The sequence below is a fragment of the Terrapene carolina genome, unplaced genomic scaffold, assembly GCF_002925995.2.
Source record: "Terrapene carolina triunguis isolate 2854851 unplaced genomic scaffold, T_m_triunguis-2.0 Scaffold210, whole genome shotgun sequence".
In the NCBI taxonomy this organism is placed as follows: Eukaryota; Metazoa; Chordata; order Testudines; family Emydidae; genus Terrapene; species Terrapene triunguis.
In genome coordinates, this window is record NW_020664561.1 from 52,466,428 (window position 1) to 52,492,716 (window position 26,289).

The following is a 26,289-nucleotide window of genomic DNA, read 5'->3' on the forward strand; positions in this document are numbered from 1 at the left end:
GTTCCCTGGCTGGATGATCTCACGAGGCCTTCTGCCACAACTACTCATGCATATGAATTTCAGATTTGGTTTTCTCACATGAAGTTTAGAAATGTTTTGTGAGTGAAATTTCCCATAGGATTTAAGAGGTGCCCAGGCCTTGTGCTGTCCCTCTGAATTTCATCATCTGTGAATATTCATGTCAATAAAACACAATCACTCCAATGTTTTCAAAATGCAAACCCAAATTAGCAAACTAATTTTAAAAATTCAAGTCAATTTTTGCAGTGAGCAAACATAGAAATCATGTACAGAAAAGCACTGTTCATCTTAATGGAGAGCATGGACTTTTTAATTCACAATGGAAAATATGAGCTTATCGTCTTGTTTTTTTCTTTTCCCCCCCTCAGAGATTCCTTCAGCAGAATGAGCCTTCGCAAAATGGACATCTAAACAAGTTTTCCAAAATGCACTTAATTTTAAGGTATTGAAAAGAGCAAGCCATGTTATCAACGTTGGGAATCAAAGAAGTTTTATTGAGAAATAAAACTTGGACTTCATCCTGGACACCATACATACACCCATTTTACTTACTTACATTGAAGTGTTAAGTGGCCAAAAATTATTCTGAATTGTCCAATGTAGACTTATTGATGTTTAAAAAAAATCATGGCAGTGGTATGCAAAGTACTGGTGATATGCTGTAAACTTACCTGTTTTTAAGGCATTTTTATTACTCAAAGGTACACTAAATGCATTTACCATTATTTATAGCATTACCTAATGTTAAATATATTTCCTTTTTAGTTCATATATTTAATTTATATTAGGAGCATTTGCAGATGCATTTTTGAACAGTTTTTAATGTAGTGCTGGTTATTTCAATGGTACTATTAAATATGTGAATGTTTACATTTTAATTCACTACGTGTTGGACTTCAGAGCTCATCACCCTTGAGGAGAAAGCTAGAAAGAAAGGTAAGTCTTAAGACAACAATTCTTAAATGAGTGACCATATCATCTCTAACTTGTTTTTGTATCTTTGATGGGGACTGCTGCAAGGAAAAAAACTTTACATATGCTCCTAAGATGATGACTTTTGTTGTACATAGGAATGTGTTACCACTTACTCTAACCTGTTTCTTCTGTACTGGTAAAGTAGATGTATTGCTACAGTCTTGTTTACACTGTAATTTCTACTAAACCAGGAAACCCAGTTACAGCACAGTAGTCCCCTCATGTGTATAGTTTAGCCTTGCAGTGTGCTTGAGGTAAAGCTACTTTTTATTGTCATCTTTTTATTATAATTTTATATAAAAACACATCTTGGAAGAAAACGACATACACATTTAAATAAATTAAAATAAAATATACATATATAATTGCACTGGTACTTAGTAGAAGTTACAGTTTACATTTTATTACATACAAGAAAACTACATTTTAAAGAAAGTTCTTTAAGTTGCTAAGTCAAGCTCTTGAAAGTTAGGAAACCCCAGATTTATGGTTGCCTTGCAACCTTAATTCTGACTCTTTACATTTCCAACCTATGCACTGAGAGAGGGGTCCTCTAAAAATAATGGTATATGATAGTGTAACTAAATCATACTGCATATGCACAAGGGGGCACATTAAGGTTGCTTGTGCAACTATAAATCCTGTCTCCTAATTTTTGAGTGCTGGATTTTGAAATCTAAATAACTTTCTTTTAACATAGTTTTATTGTATGTACTTTGCAATGCCCTTTTTTTTTTTCTTAAGGTAAAAATTGAACAGCATTTCTCTTCTCTTTTGAAGATTACTTTAGTAGCCAAAATTTTCCTGAAGAACACAAGTTATACAGAAGTAATTATTTTTAACAGTTTATATCTCAGCTAGATCTGAATGGAATTTGGTGGCCAAAGAAAATGCATTTCTCTAGCCTAAGGGGTCTTCTCCAAGCCAATTTCAGAGGCCTGCAGCAAAAAATGGAAGTTCAAGAACTTTTGTAGCAGAAAGGTTGCAAGAACCTTTTATAACAGAAAATGTTAAGCAACTTAAATATAAAGGTCGCTGTTGCTCCCCCACATTGAAGGGATATTTAAAATCAAGAAGGAAAGGTTAATAGCCCCAAAATAATTAACTCATTACATACAATGTTCTGTTATATGTTCACATCTGAAGGGACGATGTCCATTCTTAAATCTTAAACCTTAAACCCACTGTAATCCGTGGAAAGACTCCCACTGACTACAACGGGTGTAAGACCAGGACCCCAAGTTAATGTAAATCTGGAGAGCTTATCCCAGATTCAGACAGTTTTTATATTTAGATGATTAGATGATTTTATATTTAGATGGTTAATCTAAAAATTGTGATGGAGCGTTACCTTATGTATCATTTTGTAAAGTTAAATAGTAATTCTGACCTATTTGTTTTCAGTTGCAGAGAAACAATAGTCTGAGTAATTTAAGACTGCATTTGTTCAACTATTGTAAATTGACATTTCAGAAATGGTAGAAATGGCTTTAGGCAAGTAAGCATCTGATACATCTGTTCCCATTGTTAGTTCTGAACTTGTACCAGAGGATATTTTTCATTCAGTCAGTATTCAGTAGGATTGTGTAAAATGCCTGATTGTTTATAAATGAAGATGTTTCTCTACAGCTGTTGCATGTAATTATGGAAGAGAGCTGAATCTAGCATTGGTTATACTGTCGTCTTTGTTCCATGTAAAATTATTGTTTCAATATCCTGTTGTGGCTGCAATTGATTGAAGGACTTATATTAAGGAAACAATCTTTCAGGGCTGTAATCCCTTTATGGGCCAAAATTTTGAAAAATGTATTTTCATTTGCAGGCTGAAATTGAGCAAGCCCTACACTAGGTGTGGTAGGATTGTGTGGTAGGATGTTTTATATTTAGGGCTTTTTGATTGTGCCAGTTTTGCAGGGTAGGACTATACTCAGATTGGACAATTCTTGTTTTAGACCAGATAATTTAGTCACTTTCTGTTGATACCTACTGTGGAGAAAGAAGGCATCAAGAGGCATGCAGAGCCAGATCTTTCTCTCTTTTTGGAAAAAGAATCATTATAGACTTATTCAAATAATAAAGAGCTTATACTAGCATAAGTATATTTACCAAGCCACCTTTAAATGTGTTCCTCAGTAACACTACAGACCTACATCACTCCAAGGCTGAAGCATGTTTATTAATATTTGCCCTGCACAAGTGAGCTATGTTTAAATCGTACTAGAGGCCTGGTTTTGCAGCAGCCCTCCCCACCTTGAAGAATATTTTAGTTTTGCGGAAGTTTCAGTAAAGCTTTATCACGCTTTCTTTTGTGACTCATAGGCCAGCATATAGTTTTAATTCTTACACAAGGATAATTTTAAATATGTGCTGGAAATGAGGGCATACTATATTTCTCTATGGAGAATGTTCCAGACATGATTTTTTTTCTATAAAGTTTCCATGTCACCCACTGTCATGACAACAGATATAAATTACTGATCCTATTATGTATGTATCATACTTTTAAGAAAAAAGAACAGGAGTACTTGTGGCACCTTAGAGACTAACAAATTTATTAGAGCATAAGCTTTCGTGGGCTACAGCCCACTTCTTCGGATACATATAGAGTGAAACATATTGAGGAGATATATATACACACATACAGAGAGCATGAACAGGTGGGAGTTGTCTTACCAACTCTGAGAGGCCAATTAAGTAAGTGAAAAAAAACTTTTGAAGTGATAATCAAGATAGCTCAGTACAGACAGTTTGATAAGAAGTGTGAGAATACTTACAAGGGGAGATAGATTCAATGTTTGTAATGGCTCAGCCATTTTAAGAGCAGACTGGAAAATATGCCCTATGACATCTTCCACTATAGTCATAATGAAGGGTTCGATAGGAAGACGGTTTTCAGCCTAGATTTAATCAGGAAAGGACTTCATTGTACTTCAAAGAATGCAGGACATTTCATATGTTTGAACTGTAAAGGTTGAGTTCTAGTCCTTGTCTTTCCTAATTGATTAATGGACTCCCTCCTCCGCTCAACCGTTGTCAGTGATAGTACCTTTTGAAGTTTTAATCTGTAGGATTATGTGTGATGTAAAATATATACTGTGCTTTTTCCTCAGCTTTGTAAAATGCCAGGCCATAGGGGGTTACAGGATAGAAAATAGTATAGATTCTTTGTTTTAATCCTCCCACTCCAATTGCCTGTAACTCCTTTAATCTGTGAACAAATACCCCTTTTCTGCCCAGAGCTACTGGATTGAGTTCTGGCTGGTACCTGCAATGATGTTTCTACATAGAGAACAAACATTCACTTAAAGGTTAGTTTGCCATAACGGGATGCGTGTGTTTCATTAAGCTCAATGCTGTCCTCAGATACATAGGTACAATTCTCATGAACTCATTGTTGATATCTAGCTAACACCAGTAAGAACAGAATAGCATTTATTCTTCTTCGCGTGATTGCTCATGTGCATTCCAATAGGTGTGTGCGCGCACCGCGTGCACGATCGTCAGAAGGTTCTTCCCCTAGCGGTACCCGTCGGGCGTCTTCATGGCGGTGTATATAGGTCCCTGCTGACCCGCCACCTGCTCAGTTCCTTCTTACCGTCAGTGACCATCATTGGAGCAGCTCACTCTTGCATTCGCAAGAGCCTACGTAGTGGTTCCCTTTTCTTAGTTGTAAATAGTTATGTTAGTTATATAGTGGTTTGTAGTTAGTTGGGCTTACTTTGGGGGGGTTTCCCCAGGCACCGTGGCATGCCTCGGTCGCAGGGGTTTAAGGCGTGCGAGAGGTGTGTGAAACCTATGCCCAGACGCGATCCGCACGCTGCTTGTCTCAAGTGCTTAGGAGAGAGCCATCAGACAGATAAGTGCCCAATTTGCAGGAGCTTTAGACCCAGGACTAAGAGAGAGCAGGACTACTGTTTAAAGCTCCTCCTAATGGAGTCGGCCCTCCGCCCCAGCCGGCACCAGAACAGCACCGGCATCATCGGTGTGCAGCGCCCCAGCACCAAGAAAGGACTCCTCCAAGGAGCACCGGCGCCACTCCCTGGCTCATAAGGCCAGTGCTACCAGGCAGCACCGCTTACAGTGCCCGGTGCCGCATAAGAAAAAGAAAGCAGACAGGGGTCGTTTACCCATCAAGAAGCTGTGAGGTGATTCCAGCAGGATGCGTCCTCCGGCGGGACACTCACGGTCTGGACCGCAAGACCCGGCACCGTTGACTCCAGCCCCAACAGGAGGCCCGTCAAGTCCGGTGTTTGTGGACTCCCCGACTCAGGAGGATTTGGAGGAAGAGCTCGACCTCCCCTCCATGCCTATGAGGCTGTGTGGGACCTCATTGCCATGATGGTGCAGTCCCTGGCCCCGCAGGTGTGAGCTCCGGCACCGCAAGCTGAGGCCCCGTCAGCGTGGAGCTGGTTGGCAAAATTGCAGGAGTTGCTCCCGGCTGACTCACGCAAGGGGTTTAGCGTGCTCCTTGAGGAGGGCAGGGTGGTCTCGAGAACCTTCCTCCAGGCCCTGTTAGACGCAGCAGACTCGGCGGTTCAGACTATGGCCACCACCCTTACAATGAGGCGCAGTGCATGGCTGCAGGTGTCGGGGATACCACCTGAGGTCCAGAATACGATCCAGGACCTCGCCTTTGGCTGTGCAGGCCTGTTCTTCCAAAATACAGACTCTTGCCTGCACAGCCTTAAAGACTCATGGGCGACTTTGAAGTCTTTGGAGATCCACACTCCTGCACCCCAAAGAAAGCCTTTTAAGCCTCAGCCCCCATCCCGTTTCTACTCTGGGCCTCCCAGGCAAGATTCATCCAGGGGCAGAAATAATAGGAGGCGCCCGTCACAGTCCTCCTCAGGCCAAGGCCAGGGTTTGGCCACACAGCCCCCAGGCCGCCCGAAGCCAAACTTTTGAAGATGCGCCCAAGGACGGAGCATCAGTATCAAACTCGGATCCTTCCCGCCCCCCCCGCCCCCCCGGTGAATCGACTCTCCCGCTTCTACCATGCTTGGTCCCAGATCACGTCAGACTACTGGGTCCTGACTCCTGAGCGCGGTAGGGGTGGGATATTCTAGCCAATTCTGTTCCCGCCCGCCCTCCCACCCCCCTTTTCTTTCCCCCTTCAGGGACCCTTCTCATGAACAACTCCTTCTGCAGGAGGTGCAATCGCTCCTCGCTCTAGGGGCAATAAAGGAGGTTCCTCAGGAGTTCAGGGGCAAGGGGTTCTACTCCCGCTATTTCCACATCCCCAAGGCCAATGATGGGCTCCGGCCTATCCTAGATCTGCGAGACCTCAACACGTTCATAGGGAAAGTGAAATTTTGTATGACTTCTCTAGCCGCCATCATTCCTTCCCTGGATCCGGGGGACTGGTACGCCGCACTCGACTTGAAAGATGCGCACTTCCATATATCCATTATCCCGGCCCACAGATGTTTTCTTCGCTTCGGGGTCAGCAGTGAGCACTACCAGTTCAGGGTGCTCCCATTTGGGCTCTCAGCAGCCCCCCGGGTATTCACCAAGTGTATGGCAGTCGTGGCAGTCTTCTTCCGCAAATGTCAGGTGCAAGTATTCCCATACATTGGCTCATCAAGGCCGAGTCGCAAGAACAGACTGCAGAGCATGTGTCTCTGGCCAGGGCCACATTCCACAGGCTGGGCCTCATATTGAATATGCCCAACTCCACACTAGCCCGGACACAGAGAATAGAATTAATAGGAGCTCTCTTAGACTCAACCCAGGCCAGGGAGTTCCTGCCCGAGCTGTGCTTCCAAGCACTCACGGACATTATATAAACCTTCGCCGATTCCCCACAACCACTGCCAGAAATTTCATGAAACTATTGGGGCATATGGCAGCCTGCACATACGTGGTCCAGCACACCAGGTTACACCGTTAGCCCCTCCAGGCATGGTTGGCGTGGGTGCACAGGCCGGGTAGGGACCCACTGGACACGATAGTTACCCTCCTCCCTTGCATCCTCGAGTCTCTCCAATGGTGGCTGCAGGTGGGGAGTGCACCTGGGCAATATCAGAACCCAAGGCCAATGGTTCCACGCAGAACTATTGCTGCATATCAATGTAAGGGAGCTGAGGGCGGTTCTTCTGGTATGTCAAGCGTCCAGGTCCGCCTGCAGGGTGCCTGTGTATCGGTGCTGATGGACAACACTGCAGCAATGTTCTGTATAAACAACCAGGGTGGTGCTTGCTCCTCTCCCCTGTGCCAGGAAACCCTCAAGCTGTGGGACTTCTGCATCGCCCACTCGATACACCTGTTTGCGACGCGGAACAAAAGGAAGTGCCAGCGGTTCTGCTCTTTCCTGAACCACAGCCCAAGCTCCATCGCCGACGCCTTTCAACTTTCATGGACAAGTCACCTGCTGTATGCATTCCCGCCCTTCCCTCTCATACACAAAGTCCTCAAGACTCACCGGGACAGGGCTTCCTTGAGCCTCATAGCACCAGCATGGCCCCACCAGCGCTGGTTCACCATGCTGTTGAACCTCTCAGTGGACAGACCACACCCCAATCCCCTGCCCTGAGCCCCCTGCTGCATCCCACACCCCTTCTTCACCCTGAGCCCCCTGCCTGCATCCCAACTCCCTGCCCTGAGCCCCTGCCAAACACCTCATGCACTCTCTAGGGGCAGGGAGGGGCGGCGTTGGGGTTGGAATGGGGGCAGGGAAGGGGTGGGAAGAGGCTGGGCCTCATGGAAGGGGTGGAGTGGGGGCAGGGCTGGGTGCAGTGAGGGGGCGGGTGTCAGTGATGCGGCCCTCAGGCCAATGAACTAGCCCTCACATGGCCCTTGTGGTCATTTGAGAGCCCTGCCCTAGTGGGACATCAACCTGGTCCTGTCCTTGCTCATGGGGCCCCCTTTTGAGCCCATGAAAACTTGCCCTCTGTCCTACCTTTCCTGGAAGGTGGTCTTTCTGGTGGCCATAGCCTCGGCCAGAAGGGTATCCAAGCTCAGAGCGCTGACTTCCGAGCCCCACATACGGTCTTTTATAAAGACAAGGTGCAGATATGCCCTCACCCTGCGTTTCTACCAACGGTAGTCTCCCAGTTTCATGTGAACCAGGACATATTTTTACCGGTGTTCTTCCCTAAGCCTCATGCCAGTAACAGAGAGCGCATGTACCATTTCCTGGATGTTATGTGTGCCCTAGCATTCTACATTGAGTGCACAAAGCCATTTTGTAAGTCACCACAGCTCTTTATTGCAATCGCAGAAAGGATGAAGGAGCTCCCGATCTCGTCCCAGTGCATTTCATCATGGATCACGTGCTGTATCAGGACGTGCTATGATCTGGCTAAAATTCCAGCTCCTCCGCTTACGGCACACTCCACAAGAGTGCAACCATTGTCCGTAGCATTCTTGGCGCAGGTCCCTATCCAGGACATATGCAAGGCAGTAACATGGTTTTCCATCCACACCTTCACGTCACACCACGCCAGAGGTGGGCAAACTACAGCCCAGCCCTTGAGCTCCCAGCCAAGGAGGCTAGCCCCCAGCCCCTCCCCTTCAGCCACACCGCCACGTGGGCAGTTCTCTGGGTGGCAGGGCTGCGCACTCCTGCAGGGCAGCGTGGCAGCGTGTCTGGCTGTGGCCGGGTGTTGTGGCAGCCAAACATGCTGCTCTGAGCGGCATGGTAAGGGGGCTGAGGTCGGGGGGTTAGATAAGGGGCAGGAGGTCCCAGGGGATGGGGATCGGGGGAGGTTGGATGGGGCAGAGATTCTGGGGGGGGCAGTCAGGGGACACGGGCAGGGGGTTGGATAAGCGTGGGAGTCCTGGCAGGGGTGTGGATAGGGGTCAGGGCAGTCAGAGGCCAGGGAGGTTGGATAGGGGATGGGGTCCCCGGAGGGGGCAGTTAGGGGACAAGGAGCAGGGGGGTTGGATGAGTCAGGAGTTCTGAGGAGGGCAGTCAGGGGGTGGGAAGTGGGAGGGATCGGATAGGGGTCAGGGGCCAGGCTGTTTGGGGAGGCGCAGCCTTCCCTACCTGGCCCTCCATACAGTTTTGCAACCCCAATGTGGCCCTCGGGCCAAAAAGTTTGCCCACCCCTGCATTACGCCATTACTCAACAGGCAAGGGACGATGCAATCTTTGGCAGGGCAGTCCTGCACTCAGCAACCAAGTGAATTCTGACCCCTCCCACAGGGAAACTGCTTGGAAGTCACCTATTGGAATGTACATGAGCAATCACTCGAAGAAGAAAAAACTTACCTACCTCTCGTAACTGTTGTTCTTTGAGATGTGTTGCTCATGTCCATTCCAAATTTCACCCGCCTCCCCTCTATCAGAGTATTCCGGCAAGCAGGAACTGAGAAAGCGGTGGGTCGGCAGGGACCTATATATACCGCCATGAAGGCGCCACTCCAGGGGTCTCCACAGCCAACCCAACAGGTACCGCTAGGGGAAAAACCTTCCGATCATCATGCATGCGGCGTGCGCACACACACACACCTATTTGAATGGACATGAGCAATACATTTCGAACAACAACTGTTACGAGACATAGGTAACCATTTTTATTAGGCTTTTATATTCATTGTGTTTGAGTGGTGGAAACTAATCAGCAATGTGTGAGCAAGAGAAGATCCAAAATGTAGCCTTGCCTTTCCTTTAGGTGTGCATTTACACCTACACTGAAAAGTACAGTATTAACTTAGGTAAACCAGGAGTTAATGTGAGCTACATCCTTCAGGAAGTGATGTGTGCTCACTGAACTCATCTGATTAAGCAATGCCCTTTAAACTTCTCCTCATATTAAGCTAGGGTGACCAGACAGCAAGTGTGAAAAATCGGGACGGGGGTGGGGGGTAATAGCCTATATAAGAAAGACCCAAAAATCGGGACTGTCCCTATAAAATCGGGACATCTGGTCACCCTATATTAAGCTTACTAAAGTAGAAGTCTATCAGTCACCTCCCCCTTGCCTATGACAGGCATGTTCTGAAGAGTTAAGGTAGAGCATGCATACTATAGTACATCAGTTACATGGCTTTTCTTTTGCTTAACTTAAAAACACAGTTATGGATCAACTACTAAAAGCAGTGAACTATCCAGGCAGTAAGGTACTATGCAGAGTAACAACAGCAGGATCTTACCTTAAGTGACTTCTAGCACCTATTCAAAATAATCTTTGCCTTTGAATTTGCAGGCAAACACCCTAGTCCTAATTGGGACAAATTATTTTCCTTTTGCCTAAGGTTTATTGGTAAACTCCTTTGACTATTGACAGTTTAACATATGAATTACTGTAGGCCTTAAAACTTATTGAAGAGATGGATCAGAAATGCTGTTCACATAAGGGTTTAAATTTTGTCCAGTGTCATTATCTTGTTATTGTAAAAGCCAGAACTAAGCAATTTTAGTTAACATTTATTCCTCCAGGAAAGATCAAAGAAGCAGGATGTGTTTGTGCCCTACTATCCCCCACCGATTGAAGAGAGAGTAATGCCAGAGCAATAGAAGCTCCCACACATAATCTGATCTATTCATCTCAGACAAAATAAAAACATAAAATGATAGGCATTAATTTCATACATCTGTGTACACACACACACTCACGATCAAGCCAATGCTTTAGTTTTCCCATGTTTCAGTACAAATTAGCCTATTAAGGTAATAAGATCACATCTGAATTCTTAATCCACCCAAACAGATATGCAAAGGGCTTTTAAAGTACAAAATATTTTATTACACTGCATACAGATGAGCAATTTGAATTGCTTTCTTTCTCCCACAAATACATCTGATATACCTACAATATCACACATATTTACACTTTGTCCACTTAACACCTATGCAAAACAGATGCAGGTTAGCTCATTCAAATCTGTATGAACGGGAATCAGTTAATACCTGCAATATAAAGAATCTTAGTATGCATCACATCCACTATTAAGTTAAAGTTTAAGATGCTGTACCACTCCTTCCAGTACATTAAATGAGTTAACAAGACCCCGTTTGTTTTTGTACTTTGAACACCACAGCAAAGATATTTGCGGGGGAAGAAGAAGGTCATCACTAAGCTATAGCCGTACTTTGTGCCCTGTACTGATGCCCCAAAGACTAGATATGAAATATTGCTTCCAGTGTTACAAAAATACACAACCTCTGATGAGTTTTACTAGTTAATATAAATTTACTCCAGAATGTGAATACAAATAACTTTATTTTTTTTAAAAAGCTAATAATACGCAAGTCAGGTGTAACAGAACTAGTTATTTAAAAGCCGCTACTGTATTTTTGGACATCTTTTAAGAATCTATACAAATTTGTATTCCTAGGTGACATCACTAGTCCGCAGTACAGAAGTTCTAGTAGGAGTTTAAGTTCTATGACATGGTTTGTTAATTCAAATTGTGCTGTTTACACAGAATTGTAAGATCTATAATAATCTCATCCAGTAGCTTCAAAAGACAAACAGCTGTTACATCAAGGTAATCTTGATGCAAAAAGCACATCTATCAACAGGTGTATGCAAATCTGTAATATTTACAAAATACGGTATCACTCTACAATTTTCTTATAAAACAAAAGGTAAGGAGTTGATGTAGATGACGATGTAGGGGAGAGAGAATTCAGAAAGTCCTTTTCCTCTGTAACCTTCACTTCAGAATCATCAAAAAGCAACCACTTTCCCTCATATTCCTTCAAGCTTTGTAACACATACAAAGCTTTGTTTTCTAGTCCACTGAAAGCTATACCATTTTGATCACCATTTTCAGTACTTTTATTAAACTCCAAGATCCCATTAGTACTGGTAGACTCAAAATTTTTATTTTCAGTTAGTGTATTAACAACCTTTTCAGGGTTAGTTGCTTTGTTGTTGTACAAGTCACAGTCAGACTTACTTTTTTGTCCTCCGAGAAGTCCAACAGCTTCCATATTCTTTTTGCTCAAAGTTTTACTTGAGTGTGCATTTCCATTGACTCTAAAAGAGACTTCACCATCATCATAATCTTCAGCAACAGCTCTTGCTTCCTCCTCATTCAGTGGTTCTGGCTTAATCACTTCATACATCTGGTCAGTGATGAAATTGCCCTTGTCTAATTCTAGACTATTAAGATCTGTAATTTTGACAGAAGCCGTGTAGTGTCCACTGCTAATTGTAATGCCACTGTGCATTACTACTGCAAATAATCCATAGGTATCATTAGTAGACTTTGTGCTCCATTCTTCTAGTGACAATTTAAGAGGTGTCAATAAGGGAGTATTTATCTTTGACAGTCCACCATAACAATCAAACCTTTGAAAGAAAAATGGTAAAGTTAGATTATTGGATCATTTCACATTTTTCTGTGTGACCTACAAATGATGGTTTAAAAAAAAAAAAAGTTTCTAGCCTTTTTCTGCTACTCCAATGTATAGACACTTAAAAAGCTTGGACTTAAAAAACAACAACAAAAAAACTTTTCTGCTTGTTTTATAAATAATAGGAATGTCAATTCTGGTCTTCCCCAGTATCACTAGAAAAATTATTGGGGGACTCAAAGGATGTGTATTAACACACAACTTAACTGGAGGGGTGAAACTGAATCTTTAACAAAGATTTCCTTTCTCCAAAACATTACTCAATTATTGGCACTAACTAGATGTTAACCAAAAATCCAAAATTTTAAACAGTGATTAAAAATCCCTTCTCTCAATTGCTCAGCTTTCACTCTTCTTGTCCTATTTTTTTCTTCCAGTCAGATTAGAAAGGAGCGGACTTTCTCATGTATAAACCAGTCAGGCTCACAATGGGTGTGACCTAAGACAGTGTTTTGGCTCACTGTCTTTGGCAGTTCTTGTTTGTTATGCAGGTGTCTTTTGTTCCTTCAAGCCTAGTGATTTAGATATAGTACTGCTATTCCAAGTTAAAATGCTGAAACCAAAAAGTGGAACCTTAGAATAAGCTTTCCAGACAGTTTCAGCTGCATTCCTGACTCCAGTATTAAGTTTGATCTTTCTGTTCTTACTTCCTTGCACTTTGGCTGATGATACCTTTGCAGAAAACATTCAAGATGGTTCAAAGGGAAAATGGGGAGACTGGATTCAGTTCAAAATAGCATCACTGGCCTGGATGGAAGTGTGAATATTTTTGAGTGAGGATCTGAAGATCACCAGGACAGAAGAAAAAAAGATAGGACATTTGGAAAACAGCTGTGTAACCTGGAAATTATTAAAGAAATCCTCAAGGAAGACAAAGTGTTGTTTAAGCTTATAAACAAACTGAGGGTCCCTGTGACAGGAACCCCCTATAGTTTTATTTTTGAATTGCTTGCAGAAGGATCAGAAATGTATGGGCTCTTCCATCTGACTCAGAATATTAATTAAAACAAAACAAAGAAATGCCTAAAATTAGTTTGCATATCAAGGAATATGTACAAGAATGCAAGGTAAACATTTTATAACTCGAATGGTCTACTGAAGAGGAGGCAATAAAGACGACGACTGAGGTACCTTCATTAGAATTCTGCTCTAATTCTATCAATTAGTTTTTTTTATTTTGTGATCGGATTTTCATTTCTACAGCTCCAGAAAGCTAAAGATTACTACAGCACTCAAGGGCACTTGGGAGAAATTCATTATTTAGGAGCTTAGAAGATTACCAGACAAAATATTGTAACATAACCCTTTGAAAATGTGGTTATTTTACAAACAGACATTTATATTGGCTATAAATATCTGTACATAAAGTTGCTATCAGTAACTGTTTACAGTGTATCCTAGCACCACTCATTTGTCAAGTCATGTTTTGTGCTACTCCTAGCACCTTCCACCTGGATTCCCCAAGCACTTTATAAATATTAATTAAGTTTCAAAATACATCTTGAATGAAAGTATTATCCCCATTTTATAGATAGGGACTAAAGCCCTGAGAAATTAAGTGACTTGCTCAAGGTCACACAGGAAGCTTCTAACAGATGCTGGACCTCTAAAACATCCTAAATCAGTAAGTGAAGTTGTAACTTTGGGTAATTTCATTTAATATCTTGAATTCTGATTCTGTGCAGTATTGAGTGGCAGGAAGATGGAACATGTTCTGGGACTGAAGTAAAGTGGTGGAATATTGAGTCAATAAGCACAGTTTGTCCATTTACTGCTTCCTGAGGAAATGATGCAGGTGGCAGGAAAGTAATCACTTGTCATTTATAATACTGGGAAGGCTGGAAAGCCAGATCAAATCTGCATATGTTGTTTCAACATATGAAAAACTGTAAGTGAGCTCAAATAGTAAAGTTAGATCATTAATTTCTAATGTATTGGTTGGATGATGATTACAAAAAATAACCTTCTTAATACATTTTACAATATAATGAAAATGTATTCAGATGTGGCCTTCTGTCACCTTACGGGTATTTCTCTACAGAGATCTGAATAGTGCTATTGTGACTTGCTCATGTGCTTTTCCAACTTGCTCCTAAAACAATTGTATTAAGTATGTTGCTGTAGCCAATTCTCAGATGTGTACTGCTATTGTACTATTCATATTCATTTCTATTTGCTAGAATATTTTTGTTCACATTCATAAATTTGGAAGAAAAAGTAGATACTGAAATTAGGCACGGTAACCTTTTCAGCAAAATAAAGATTTACGTAGTATAGGAGCATATTGCCAATGCTCAGCTACAGGCACTGACATAAATGGCACTTATAGTAACTAAATTAATGTAGTGGAGTGTTAAAGTCAAAGGCATAGTCAAATTACTATGGTCTAAATTTGGTATACCTTAAAAATGTGTTGTGAACGTGGGAGGCTAATCTCCAGTATTTTCTTTCTAAAATATCCTCTACTCAGTGACAAAATCTCTACCATCTACAGTTGCCAAATCCAGTTTTATGCTCTGTAGCTCCTTTAACTAACTAGTTATCCTGAAGTAGTTAATCTATCCCCATAGTTGATATTAACAAGTTTTTCTTTTTTAAAAAAATTAAAAAAAAAATATCTTAATTTTTAAAAGCTCCATTAGGAATATAAGAAAACAAAAATGTTGGCATGAGATGTTGAGAATATTTTCCCCAGCTTTCACAAGGGTATTACAAAACATGGTAAAAATCTAACACTGAGAAAATTCTTTAGTGGCTTGCTAAAATAGGAAGAGCCTGTGCTAAACAGCTAATAAACTACTTGTATTCCTCTGTTTTCACAAGTGATGTTTCAAAGTTAAATTCAGTTTACAAACAAGTTTTGTAATTTAAACATTTGCATCTGTTTTGGCAAGGTTTCTCTTCCAGCAGCACTGTTTCTTAATATAGTTTATCTGCAATACTCACTCTAAGCCATTAGCCGCAAAGCACTTCAAGTGAACTGTTATAACTTCAGGCATTTTATCAAATAAAAGACTGCGTTCTGCTTCTGTGTAATGATGACAGTTTTCACAGAAGTATTTATCCTCTCCCACAATCCTCTCTACTGATGCAAACTGTGAAATTGCCCATTTTAGGGTCTTCATTTCTGTTTTTGGCTCTGGAGAAACTACAAAAGAGAATTATTACATTTACAGATACACAGTTATATACACATTTCCAATATATACCACAAGAATTTTAAAACAGAGCTATAAAAGTTAAGACACTTGCAAGAACTAGTATTAAAGTTAAGAATATTAAAAATGCACCAAATAGACTGTAAACCAAGATAAGTAAATCATCTCTGCTCATTGAATCTCAGGAAGTGCAAAAATGAGAGATACCAGCCAGGATGTAGATTAACTCAGATTGAAAAATAGTTGGTATGCTGCTTTGTTTCAGATTTAAACAAAATCTTCAAAGGCTGAGATAAGACAAGTGCACAACTCACACAATTCCTAGGGAAGTCAGTGGATGTGTATCTAAGAGCAGAATTTGGCCCCTTTTAAAAAGGTAGGTAGGTTTCCAAAATAACCAGCAAGTTCTTCTTCCCCGTCATGTCTGGTTTGCACTGACAGCTTTAAACCAGATTTAAAAAAAAAACAAACAAAAAAAAACACTTCAGTGGCAACATCTGCAGTGGTGTTTTAAATCTTTAAAAAAGAAAACTTAATTGGAATTAGGTGTAATCTATTTTAATTCAAGATGAATATTTTCATCTTTCCCCACCTAATGTAATAGGAAGTCAGGAATAGTAAAATCTCCTCCAAATTATATCATTAGGAGTTAAAACAATCTTTTCTTTACTATCCTGAATTTAGAATTTTTTAAAATCAGTTTTTACAACTTTGAAATAATTTTAGTGTGTTAATACATGTGCATCAGTTTTGGAAAATTCACATAAAACAAATATAAATCATCAATACGTGTGAAATAGCCTTAGGGACACCATACACGAAACAACAATATGATCTGAGAGACAAAAGTACACAAATATAAAATGCATAGTATCATGGTGACACTCTAAAGGAACAATGACAACTTACATTTTCAAACTGAAACTTAAAAAAAATTTCTGAGCATGCTTCAAACAGTATATATCTTGTTTTTTCTCAAAGGGCTAGATATGGGGTTTTCTACTTCCCTGCTGCTTATAAGGATTTTTTCAACAAGGGAGAAAGGGTAGGCCCAAGATCATCATCATCATCAAACTGATCAATTGTGAGAAAGGAACTAAAATTGACTACACACATCAAGGTCAGTTAGAGAAATATTTTTTTTTCAGCTTGTTTTGTGCATCTAACATTTTACTCTGAGGTGTTAGTTATAACTACATTAGGCAAAAAAAAAAAAAAAATCAGATAGAAATGCTCTTTCAAGTTGATAGTGTCCATTCAAATGAATAAAAGGATTGCAAGCACTTGTATCATATTAGGAGAGTGAATTTAAAGTAACTTTTTTAATGCTTTTTGGGATCCATCCATGTTATCAAGGTTATGGTTTCCAATTCTAAAGAAAATCATAACAAAATATTGACGTGGCCAGGACCAAAGGCAATTTCTAGTAACATTCCTTTATAAACACCAAGGGCACATCTCCCTCCCTCCGATCCCAAAACTATAAATATATTAATCAGATATGCACACTGTGACCCTTTACTGTTACTTACTTTCAGAACTCTCTTCTGATTTAGAAAGTTCATCTTCTTGTACTGGCACACTGATGTCCTGAAAGTCTTCTCTTCTTTCAGTAAAACATTCACACTCCAAACATCGTGTTCTCAATACCAACTGACCCTGGAACAGTTTCTCCACTAATTCAAAAACAGCTAACTCTGAACCTAGAAAAAGTTACATAATAGATTGTTTATATTAACAAAAAGTTCTTATTCACAGTAGTACATTAAGGACAGTTATTGGTACTATTCTTTCTGAACTGGCATTCTGCACAACAGACATGGTCTCAGTTTTAGATATTCAAATTCCTTAATTTGTATTATAATATTTAACAGACCATAAAAACAAGCACATAATAAATTGGGTATTGAATAAAACATATGAAAAAAAAAAAAATCTTGATCTTGGAACACTCAAATTTTTCAAATTTTATTTTAAGATTAGATTTTAGATTTATCCTTTATTGAAAATGTCTCATCTTGGGTAATTTGTTTTGTATCATTAATGGATTATGTATATGTTGGCATTAACCTTAATGATAAATAATTCTCTTGTGAGGAACATAAACACTTGTGGACTTTTCAAAGTCCACAACCCACATTCTACATTATAAATTAGCAAGAGGTAATACGAGTATAAATTTGGCATTCTTCTAACCCTTTTACACTGCATTACTACAATGAGCCTTGTTTTCTGCTCACACTCTAATTTCTAATTATTATTATATATCTTAGACATATCTGTATGTCAGGTATTTTTATATTATATATATGTGATTACATTGGGTGTAGAAATTTTCCATTTAAGGAAAAATAGATTTCAAATCCTCACTATGGTATTTGAGCACTAACTTCCCAGGTGTATTTGTTTCTTAGTCCTATTGTGTTTACATTAAGCCCACACATTTTTTACTAACCTCCTTGTAGTGGTTTTTCAATTCCTTTTTCACCAGCACTTTCCACAGGGGATGCAGGTTCAAAATATTCTTTTATATTACCATTTTCACACTTTACAGATGCCTCTTCAATCTCACAGCCATCAGTTTCTTTCATCTGCTCTTTGGATCCCAAGTTGTTTGCTAGCTTTCCCACACTACAGAATTTAGACAGAATGCTGGGCTGTTTGCCTGAAGACTTAAACCAGTTTAATCTAAGTCGTGATTTCTTCTGTGTTGGCTTTGCAATCTCATTTTCAATAGAATACTTAGCAGTGGCATCTGTGTGATTTTCTAGTTTCTCCACTGTTGCTTTCCTCTTTGACCTGGTCTGTCTCTGATTTTCCTCTACTGCATTATGCTCCTTGGATACTTTAGATTTTTTCTTTGCATTCCCACTCTCAGCATCACTTTTCCTTTTCCCATTTCCTTTGGATAGTTTGTCTTCAGACTCCTCTGCAGTATGACTGCTTGTTGCATAGTCATTTTCCTCACCAGGGCTGTTAATGCCATTGCTTTCAGTATTTTGATTAGACTTCTCCTCCAAATGAGCTATAGGCTCTTCCACTGGCATATTTTTCAATTCTTCCTTCTTCAATATCTGACACGTTTCCTGGATGTTTCCTAGGATACACTGCAATACTTCCTGGGCATCATGTTGCAGATATCCTTCATACATAGGGTTAAGTTCTCTATAGAGAAAAAGGGAAGTGTTATATAGTTTTGAAATGATACATCTGGAGACTACCACATGTGATCAGTTATTGTGTTACAATGGAACTCCTATGTAGATTTTATATTTTTAATTTATGCCTGGCAGTGAGAGTCCACAGACTAGGATGGAAGCACAAGAAGAGTCAAAGAGGAAGGATTTGATCATTTCAGGAACTAACCCAAAATTGTGTAGCACTTCTGTGTTAATCACAAAAGGATGAAAATATTGGAACATAAGACTACATTTTACAATAGACATTAAGAAACTAATACTAAAGGATTGATACAGATGTATTACTTTGTAAAACACTTTCATGTTCTCAACTGAAAGACTATATATAAATACAGGCACAACCTCACAATATCCATGTGCAATAAATGTTTCTGGATATTTTACACATGAGAAAGCTGAGGTCAAAGAAGTGAATTGACTTGACCAATGTCATAATTTGGAGGCAGTCTGACATAGAACCCACATGTCCTAACTCCTTGTGTCCCCTCTCTATTTGCTAGACACTGCCTTTCTGTGATAGAACAATACCACAAGATCGATGTCCAGGTGTATTATCAATAAATACCACCAGTTTACCTCAATTATTTAATAATGCCCATCCCCATTAAGTGCTACAATTGACAAAAAGCAGAGCACAGTTTTAAGAACGATTCTGCACTGGATTAAGAATAAAAAATTAGAGGTGCAACACTGCAGACTGTTTACTAAGTAGCTAACTATAATATGATTTAAGATTCAAAATTAGGGATGTTTGGGTAAAAAGTCCAGGCCTGAAGAGAAGGTCCATGTACCACAAGTAGCCATGGAAAGGAAGCTGGGGGCAAATGGCCATTTCACAGGCTGAATCCTGCAAGGTGCTGAGCACTCTAGCCCTGATCCAGCAAAGCACTTAAGCACATACTTAAATTAAAGCATTTGTGTAGTTCGAGTGACATAAACGTATTTAAATGCTTTGCTGGATCTGGGCCAAAGTACTCAGAACCTTACAGGATCAAGGCCTGTAATCTTAGCTCTAAACCTTGATACCACAAGAGAAAGCTGAAACAGTAGATGCACAAATTTTATCTTGGGCCATCTTCCCACAGTAAAATTGACTGGGATTATATCAGTTTCACTATGTGGCTGCTAGAGAATTCTTCTGAGCAGCAGAACTGATGCAATCCCCTGCATGGAATGTGGAAAAAGAAACACATTTCCTATGCTAGTGTATCAAATTTAAGAACATCAATCCCCAGTGTTTTCTTAAGATTGTAATACACAAATTAGAATCAGCTCAAATTTCAGTGAAAATTCTGACATTTAAGATTATTTATACCTCAGTGTGTTTAGTAGCCTTCTTGGCTGAGTAGCAAGTTCATCTGTATATTTTTCTGGATTTAATAGAAAGCTGGCCTGAAGCTGTTCCACTGAAAGAATCAAGGAATGCAAACTGCAGATTAGTTCATAACTTGCCAAAGGATCTTCTTTACAACTTCCCTGTAATCATAAAAGAAAAGACAATAGTTGAGCTTTTTCCTCTGAATACAACAGTTGAAGGTTTTTTCCCCTGCCTCCTTTATCCCTTTTCTGTCAGTCATTGCCAGCATTTCTATCAGTTAAGGGGATGGAAGCAGGTGCTTCTTGAAACATTAAATATATTGCTTCTTTGCCTGCAGGAAGCTATATATGAAAGACCAATAGATTCCACCGGATATTCTATCCTCAAAATAACTCTTGGGGCGGGGGTCGGCCTGAGGCCCCGCCATGACTCCAGGGTGAGGGGGCAGCCCGGGGCCCCGCTGCCGCTCCAGGGCGAGGGGGCGGCCCAGGGTCAACCCCTGCAGTTGCAGAAGTCACGGAATCTGCGATGTTCATGGAAGACTTGCAGTCTTACTTATAAACCTTCCAGAAATAACTTTGAAGGGCAGTGTTATAAGTTGTAAATGAGTCAAAAATGATTCCACTATAATAAAGGTAAATTTTCTTCAACAGGAAGTTAAAAAAAGCTCTTTACTGTGTGCCCCTACATATTCCAAGATATGACCGTTGAATTTATTCTGCACTTACTTGCATAATTACAGCTAAAGAAAGATCAAATGATGCATATAAAATTTACCTTGTCTGACTTTTGTTCTCCTTCATCCTTTAACATTTCTCTCTTCTTTGAAATAATGTTAAATAAGTGTTTCACTCCAGTTTTAAAGCCAGGGCAAAAATATAACACCTAGCAGCAGCAGTATAAAACAAGAAAAAAAAATTTAAAGTGAGCAAAAGTTGTACATGAAATTAAAGTTAAAACTAACATTAAAAGTCCATGCACATAGGCCACGATCTGCTTCTGCATCTCCTAGGTTGTCGTACAGCACGCCAGGATGCAGAAACCTCGATGGCCCAGGCTGTGCAAATATAGGTAGAGTACAATTTAAAAACAATATTAATATAATATTGATGTTAAAAACTTAAGCACAAGAGTAAAGAAATTCTACCTAGGTACTTATGTGGCTCTCATCACTGTGGCATTTGAGGAAATGGAGGTCATAAATACTGTAATACCTCAAACATTAATGAATTTATCCTCTCAAAGTCCTTGTGAGATAATTCTTTCCTATCTCCACTTTACAGGTAAGGAATTGAGGAAGAAAGATTAGGTGCTCAATCCAACATCCACTGGAAGTCTGTTGCAGATCAGGGAACCTTGTCTACCAAATTTCAGTCCAATAATTTAACCGAGACCATCCAAAAGTTAAGCTTCTCCCTGCCACTCAACACTCATTTTACAGTACAATGAGAGTAAATACTGCTGATATTCAGGAATGTAGAGCTGTGGAAAGCTTACTTTTGAATCTCTGACTATTTATATAGTTATCTCCACTAACTAAAACTAAGGTGGAAATTTGAAAAATCTCACTCATAATACTTAAAACGCCAAAGGGAGTCAGATGTCCAACTTCCAGTGATTTTAAAAGCTTCAAAATTTAATAAGAATTGGGCAACTGACTCCCTTAGACACTTGAAAATTCCACCCAAGTGATTAAAGGGATAGAAGAAGATAAGTCAGTTAACATGAACGACGGAAAAGTAAACTAAACAGCTGTTTCATTTCCATCACTTACACTGTTTATTTTTTCACTTTACTACACTTTTTACACTTGTGTAGAGAAATGACTAGTCAGCAGTTTGTCTTTCTGGTTTCCTGCACTAGTGCAAAGATATTGAGTTTCCAACGTTGCCAGGGAGTGCTTCAGTTTTAAAAGAGATTCAAATTAGTTATTTTTTTAATTTCATAAATTGGGAAACAAAAATAATAAAATCGTGAGTTTCAACTACTTGATAACATCCCTTAGAATATTCCAACTATTAGGCCTGGTCCATACTAACCCCCCACTTCGGACTAAGGTACGCAAATTCAGCTACGTTAACAACGTAGCTGAATTCGAAGTACCTTAGTCCGAACTTACCGCGGGTCCAGACGCGGCAGGCAGGCTCCCCCGTCGATGCCGCGTACTCCTCTCGCCGAGCTGGAGTACCGGCGTCGACGGCGAGCACTTCCGGGATCGATTTATCGCGTCTAGACAAGACGCGATAAATCGATCCCAGAAGATCGATTTCCTGCCGCCGAACCAGGAAGTAAGTGTAGACGTACCCTTAGTGTTGGATGGAACTCTGCTTTATTAAATTAAAGGGCAATCTGCATCCCTCTGCAGAATACAAAGGGATTTACATCACCAAGTTCTGCCTCCACACGTGCACCTAACTTGGCACAATGACGCAAAACGAGGAAAGTGGTGTGGTCAGAGAACAAGGCCAACTCATGCCCAATCCTGGGAGCAAACCTTTAGGGCAACGCAGTAATTTCTTTATAAAACAATTACTCCTGCAAGTGAGCAGGAGTAGGTATAGATATATGTGCACCATTGGCTGCCTTGAGTGTGTGGTATCTCCCTTCAATCCCGTTTTTACCCAATACTTTGTCAAATTAGGAGTCTAAAGTGTTTGTATAAAAGGTTTAACGACAACGCAAATATCTTTTCCAATCCCCAAAATATGAATTTACCTGAAGTATGCTGTTAAGGTAACAAGTATTGCCAAGATTGTTCAAGCCTACAAAAGGCAGCATGTTGTCTTTTTTCTCACAACTAATGGGTGAAGGAGGCTGTGCTGCAGGAACAACCTGATCACTATTAAACAGAGAAGAGAGTATGTAATAGAAAGCAAGACTTTTTTTTTTTTAATCTTAGAAGACATGCATATACATCTTGACCTTCTGAAGTGTTTGTCCTTCACATCATTAACTTCTTACAAAACATCTTTTAACACTTGGGGCTGGATTTTTAAAGGGAGTTAGGTACCTAAATACCTTTAAAAATCTGGCCCTTATACTACTATATAAAATTAATCTTTTTATACTGTCAATAGATCATAGATGGTACCAAAACTATCAGTTTTTGAAGCTCATGCTATGCTGTATGCTCAGAGATGGAACCACTCAACAGAAACAGTATTTTCTAGGAATTTATGCAAAAAGGTTTGCAATAAGCATACAGATATTCCAGGAATAGTACAATACCCATGTGTAGGGCCCTACCAAATTCACAGCCATGAAAAACGCATCATGGACCGTGAAGTCTGGTCTCCCCGTGAAAGCTGGTGTTTTGTGTACTTTTACCCTATATTACACAGATTTCACATGGGACACCAGTGTTTCTCAAATTGGAGATCCCAACCCAAAGGGCATGGTGGGGGTGGGGGGTTTGCAAGAATATTGTAGGAGGGTCACAGAATTGCCACCATTATTTCTGCGCTGCCTTCAGAGCTGAGTGGCCGGAGAGCGGTGGCTAGGCACCCAGCTCTGAAGGCAGCACCCCACCAGCAGCAGCACAGAAGTAAGGGTGGCAATACCATACCATGTCATTCTTACTTCCGCGCTGCGGTTGGCGGCACTGCCTTCAGAGCTGGACTCCCAGCCAGCAGCTGCTGCTCTCCGCCTGCCCAGTTCTGAAGGCAGTGCCGCCAACAGCAGCAATGCAGGAATAAGGGGGACAGTGCCATGACCCCCCTACAATTACCTTGCAAACCCCCCCACCACAGCCCCCTTTTGGGTCAGGACCCCTACAGTTACAACACCATGAAATTTCAGATTTAAATAACTGAGATCATGAAATTTATTATTTTTAAAATCCTATGACTGTGAAATTGAACAAAATGGACCATGAATTTGGTAGGGCGCCTATGTGCTATGTGCTACACCTGGTCAGACAGTTTTTTCTGAAGTCCTTCAAACCAATATGGAAAAACCCCTACAAGTTTTTCTATAACATTTGAGTTATTCATAGACTTAGTTACTGCAGCACTAAGCAAAAAATGCCACAGTGTATACTTTCCATTCTAACCTTCCCCCTCCCATCGCCAAAAGATTATCATCACAGAAATTCCTGCACACAAACCCAAGGGCAAGACTCAGTCCATTATGTAGAGAAGCAACCAAAAGCTAGTGTAGAAGCATTAGACTGGTAACACATTGTATTGGTGTAATAAAACAAAGGCTTAAATGGTCATCAGTGCATTTGTAATTTAATGTGCTTGAGTAATTCTCCTTTTCCCATCTAACCCTCTTCATTACCTGGTATGAAGTGAGCTGGAAGCCTCATTGAGGGACACTGGTGAAATGTAATGGAAGAAAGCTAGTACTGGAACTGCCGATGCTTGTACAAGTACTAGAAATGGGACTTTAAAATCCAGAACCTTTCCCAGGCACTAAGACTCACTTAAATCTCATTTTGAAAAACAGGTTTGTGGTTTGCAAATTCTGTAAAGCCAGAATATTTATTTTTTTTAAATAATTTGGGACATAAATCTGAATAAGTATCCTCTGTTAGCTTAGTGTATTGATCACATTCTCCACAAGTTAAACATTCTACAAGGAAGGTTAACATCCATAATAAGTGTAAACTCAGTCACCTCTCATTTTCTTAAATTTCAGAAAAACAGGTTTCAAGTACCAAAAGCAGTTCAGTTAGATGAAACTGACTCAAGCATTCCATTATAACATGCTTTGTGAAATGTATTCTCTATTGGAGCAGTGCAGCAAGCAGAACAGTTTAGTTTTCAAGAGCCAGGTTGATAAGACATCCATTTATTAAGATGTTTTTACTCCCACTTGTCCATTATTAAACAAACTATTTCTCATATAAAATAAAAATACTTCTTAGAATGTTTAGCATTGACCAGGTTATAATCAGAAAATCTTAAACTCTTACATACATTTCTGAGCCTCTGTATTCTGAACTCTTTTGTTCATTTTCTTGTGAATCTGTAAAATCCAGTGCTCTTTTCGTTTCCTTTTTTTGGAAAAGCTTCAGGGAAAGTCTGTTTTTCTTTGACGGGCTACCTCTCAAAAGCCCAGAAGCATCAGTCGGTAATACACCTGGCATTTTCCCCTCACTCACAAATAATGGGGTCGGGGAATAAGATCACCCTAGACAGAAAGCTGCAATCGGCAGTAACACCTGTCAAATACATGTTACATTTACTTTTATTATGGGAAGCGGCCATGCAGGCAATAAAAGTTCATGACAGTACTTTCTAGTGGCCCGCGTGGCTCAGAGGACTGGGCAAGAGCCGTTTCACCTTCAGCACTCTGACTCTAGGCGGGGGTTGGTAATGACCAAAACCAGGTCGTCTCCCCTGGCTGTGTCCAGGGGCCTGCCTGAAAGGGGCTGCGCTGACGTTTCAGTCTAGTGTAGAAGATCGGGCCCACCTCCCTGCAGACACGATGTGCACCACCTGCTGCCCGTGTGGCGTTTCCAGCAGAGAGGCCAAGGGATGAATGGGCTGGAGCCTGCCTGACCCGCGCTGGAGAGCAGGGCTGTTGGGGGTACCGTGGCGGGGAAGCCCGCCCAGCGATAGCACCTTCTGCGAGCACTCACAACCCGAGCCCGCAGCGGGGTTTGGCCCCGACGCGGGAAGGCGGCCGCCCTTCCCCGCGCCACTTGATACCCACGGGGCCCCTGGCGCAGCAGTTAGTGAGACTAAAGCAGACTAAGCCCTTTAGTCCAGCCATTCCCGCTCCCCCGGGGAGGGTGACCGCGACCGCAAGAGCTGCTGGAGCGTGTCCCCGGGAAGGAATCACAGGGTCCCCAGGCACTTGAGGTGGGAGGGGAAACCCCCAAACTCCACCGGCCCCAGAGTGAGCGGAGGCGCCCTCTCCCCTTCCCCCCGCTCCTGACCCGCAAGGGATGGGGTGAGTCCCCTGACTCCTGGGGGGAGGGTCCCTGCCGGCGCCGCGTCTCCTCACCCGCTACATCTTCGCTTGGCCCCGGTGCCGCCGGGAGGGGGCACGCTCTCCTAGAATCACCCTCCCTGGTTGCTATGGAGACTACAGGGCGCCCCAGTCCCGCGCTCCCCACAACGGGAAAGTTGGCGGGTTTTCCCTAGCCCCAGGACCCGACACCTGCCCCCTCGCGCCAGGGCGTGTGCGGCCTTCCTGAGCAAACGCCAGCAGAGAAATCCCTCCAGGCCCCTCGGGACTGAAAGGGTAGCAGCGGCCAACAGAGCTTCGTCTCCTCACAAAAATCTTGTAGGCGCGCTAGGCCGCATTACGGGGCGCGCTAGGAACCCCAGCACAACTGTCTGTCTCCTAGACTCAGGC

The 26,289-nt window shown here is 41.4% G+C and overlaps 2 protein-coding genes across 5 annotated transcripts in view; one reads left to right on the plus strand and one right to left on the minus strand.

Annotated features, from left to right (window-relative positions):
• The window catches only part of LOC113407184 (dedicator of cytokinesis protein 7), a 108,508-nt gene extending 107,808 nt beyond the window's left edge, over positions 1 to 700 (plus strand). For all 4 annotated transcript variants that reach the window (XM_026655310.1, XM_026655311.1, XM_026655312.1 and 1 more), the window contains one exon: positions 390 to 700. In XM_026655310.1, the coding sequence (XP_026511095.1) occupies positions 390 to 432 (43 nt within the window). In that variant the 3' untranslated portion in view covers positions 433 to 700. The remainder of the gene's footprint in view (positions 1 to 389) is intronic.
• Positions 701 to 10,662: 9,962 nt separating this feature from the next.
• On the minus strand, positions 10,663 to 26,076 carry LOC113405018 (ubiquitin carboxyl-terminal hydrolase 1-like). Its single transcript, XM_026655404.2, has 9 exons — positions 25,936 to 26,076; positions 24,903 to 25,147; positions 22,696 to 22,819; positions 20,758 to 20,865; positions 19,978 to 20,138; positions 17,918 to 18,627; positions 16,995 to 17,165; positions 15,251 to 15,452; positions 10,663 to 12,239 (listed from the first exon to the last, which is right to left on the minus strand). The coding sequence occupies exons 2-9, from the start codon at positions 25,070 to 25,072 to the stop codon at positions 11,501 to 11,503; spliced, it is 2,385 nt and encodes a 794-aa protein (XP_026511189.1). The 5' UTR covers positions 25,073 to 25,147; positions 25,936 to 26,076; the 3' UTR covers positions 10,663 to 11,500.
• Between the last annotated feature and the right edge of the window lie 213 nt (positions 26,077 to 26,289).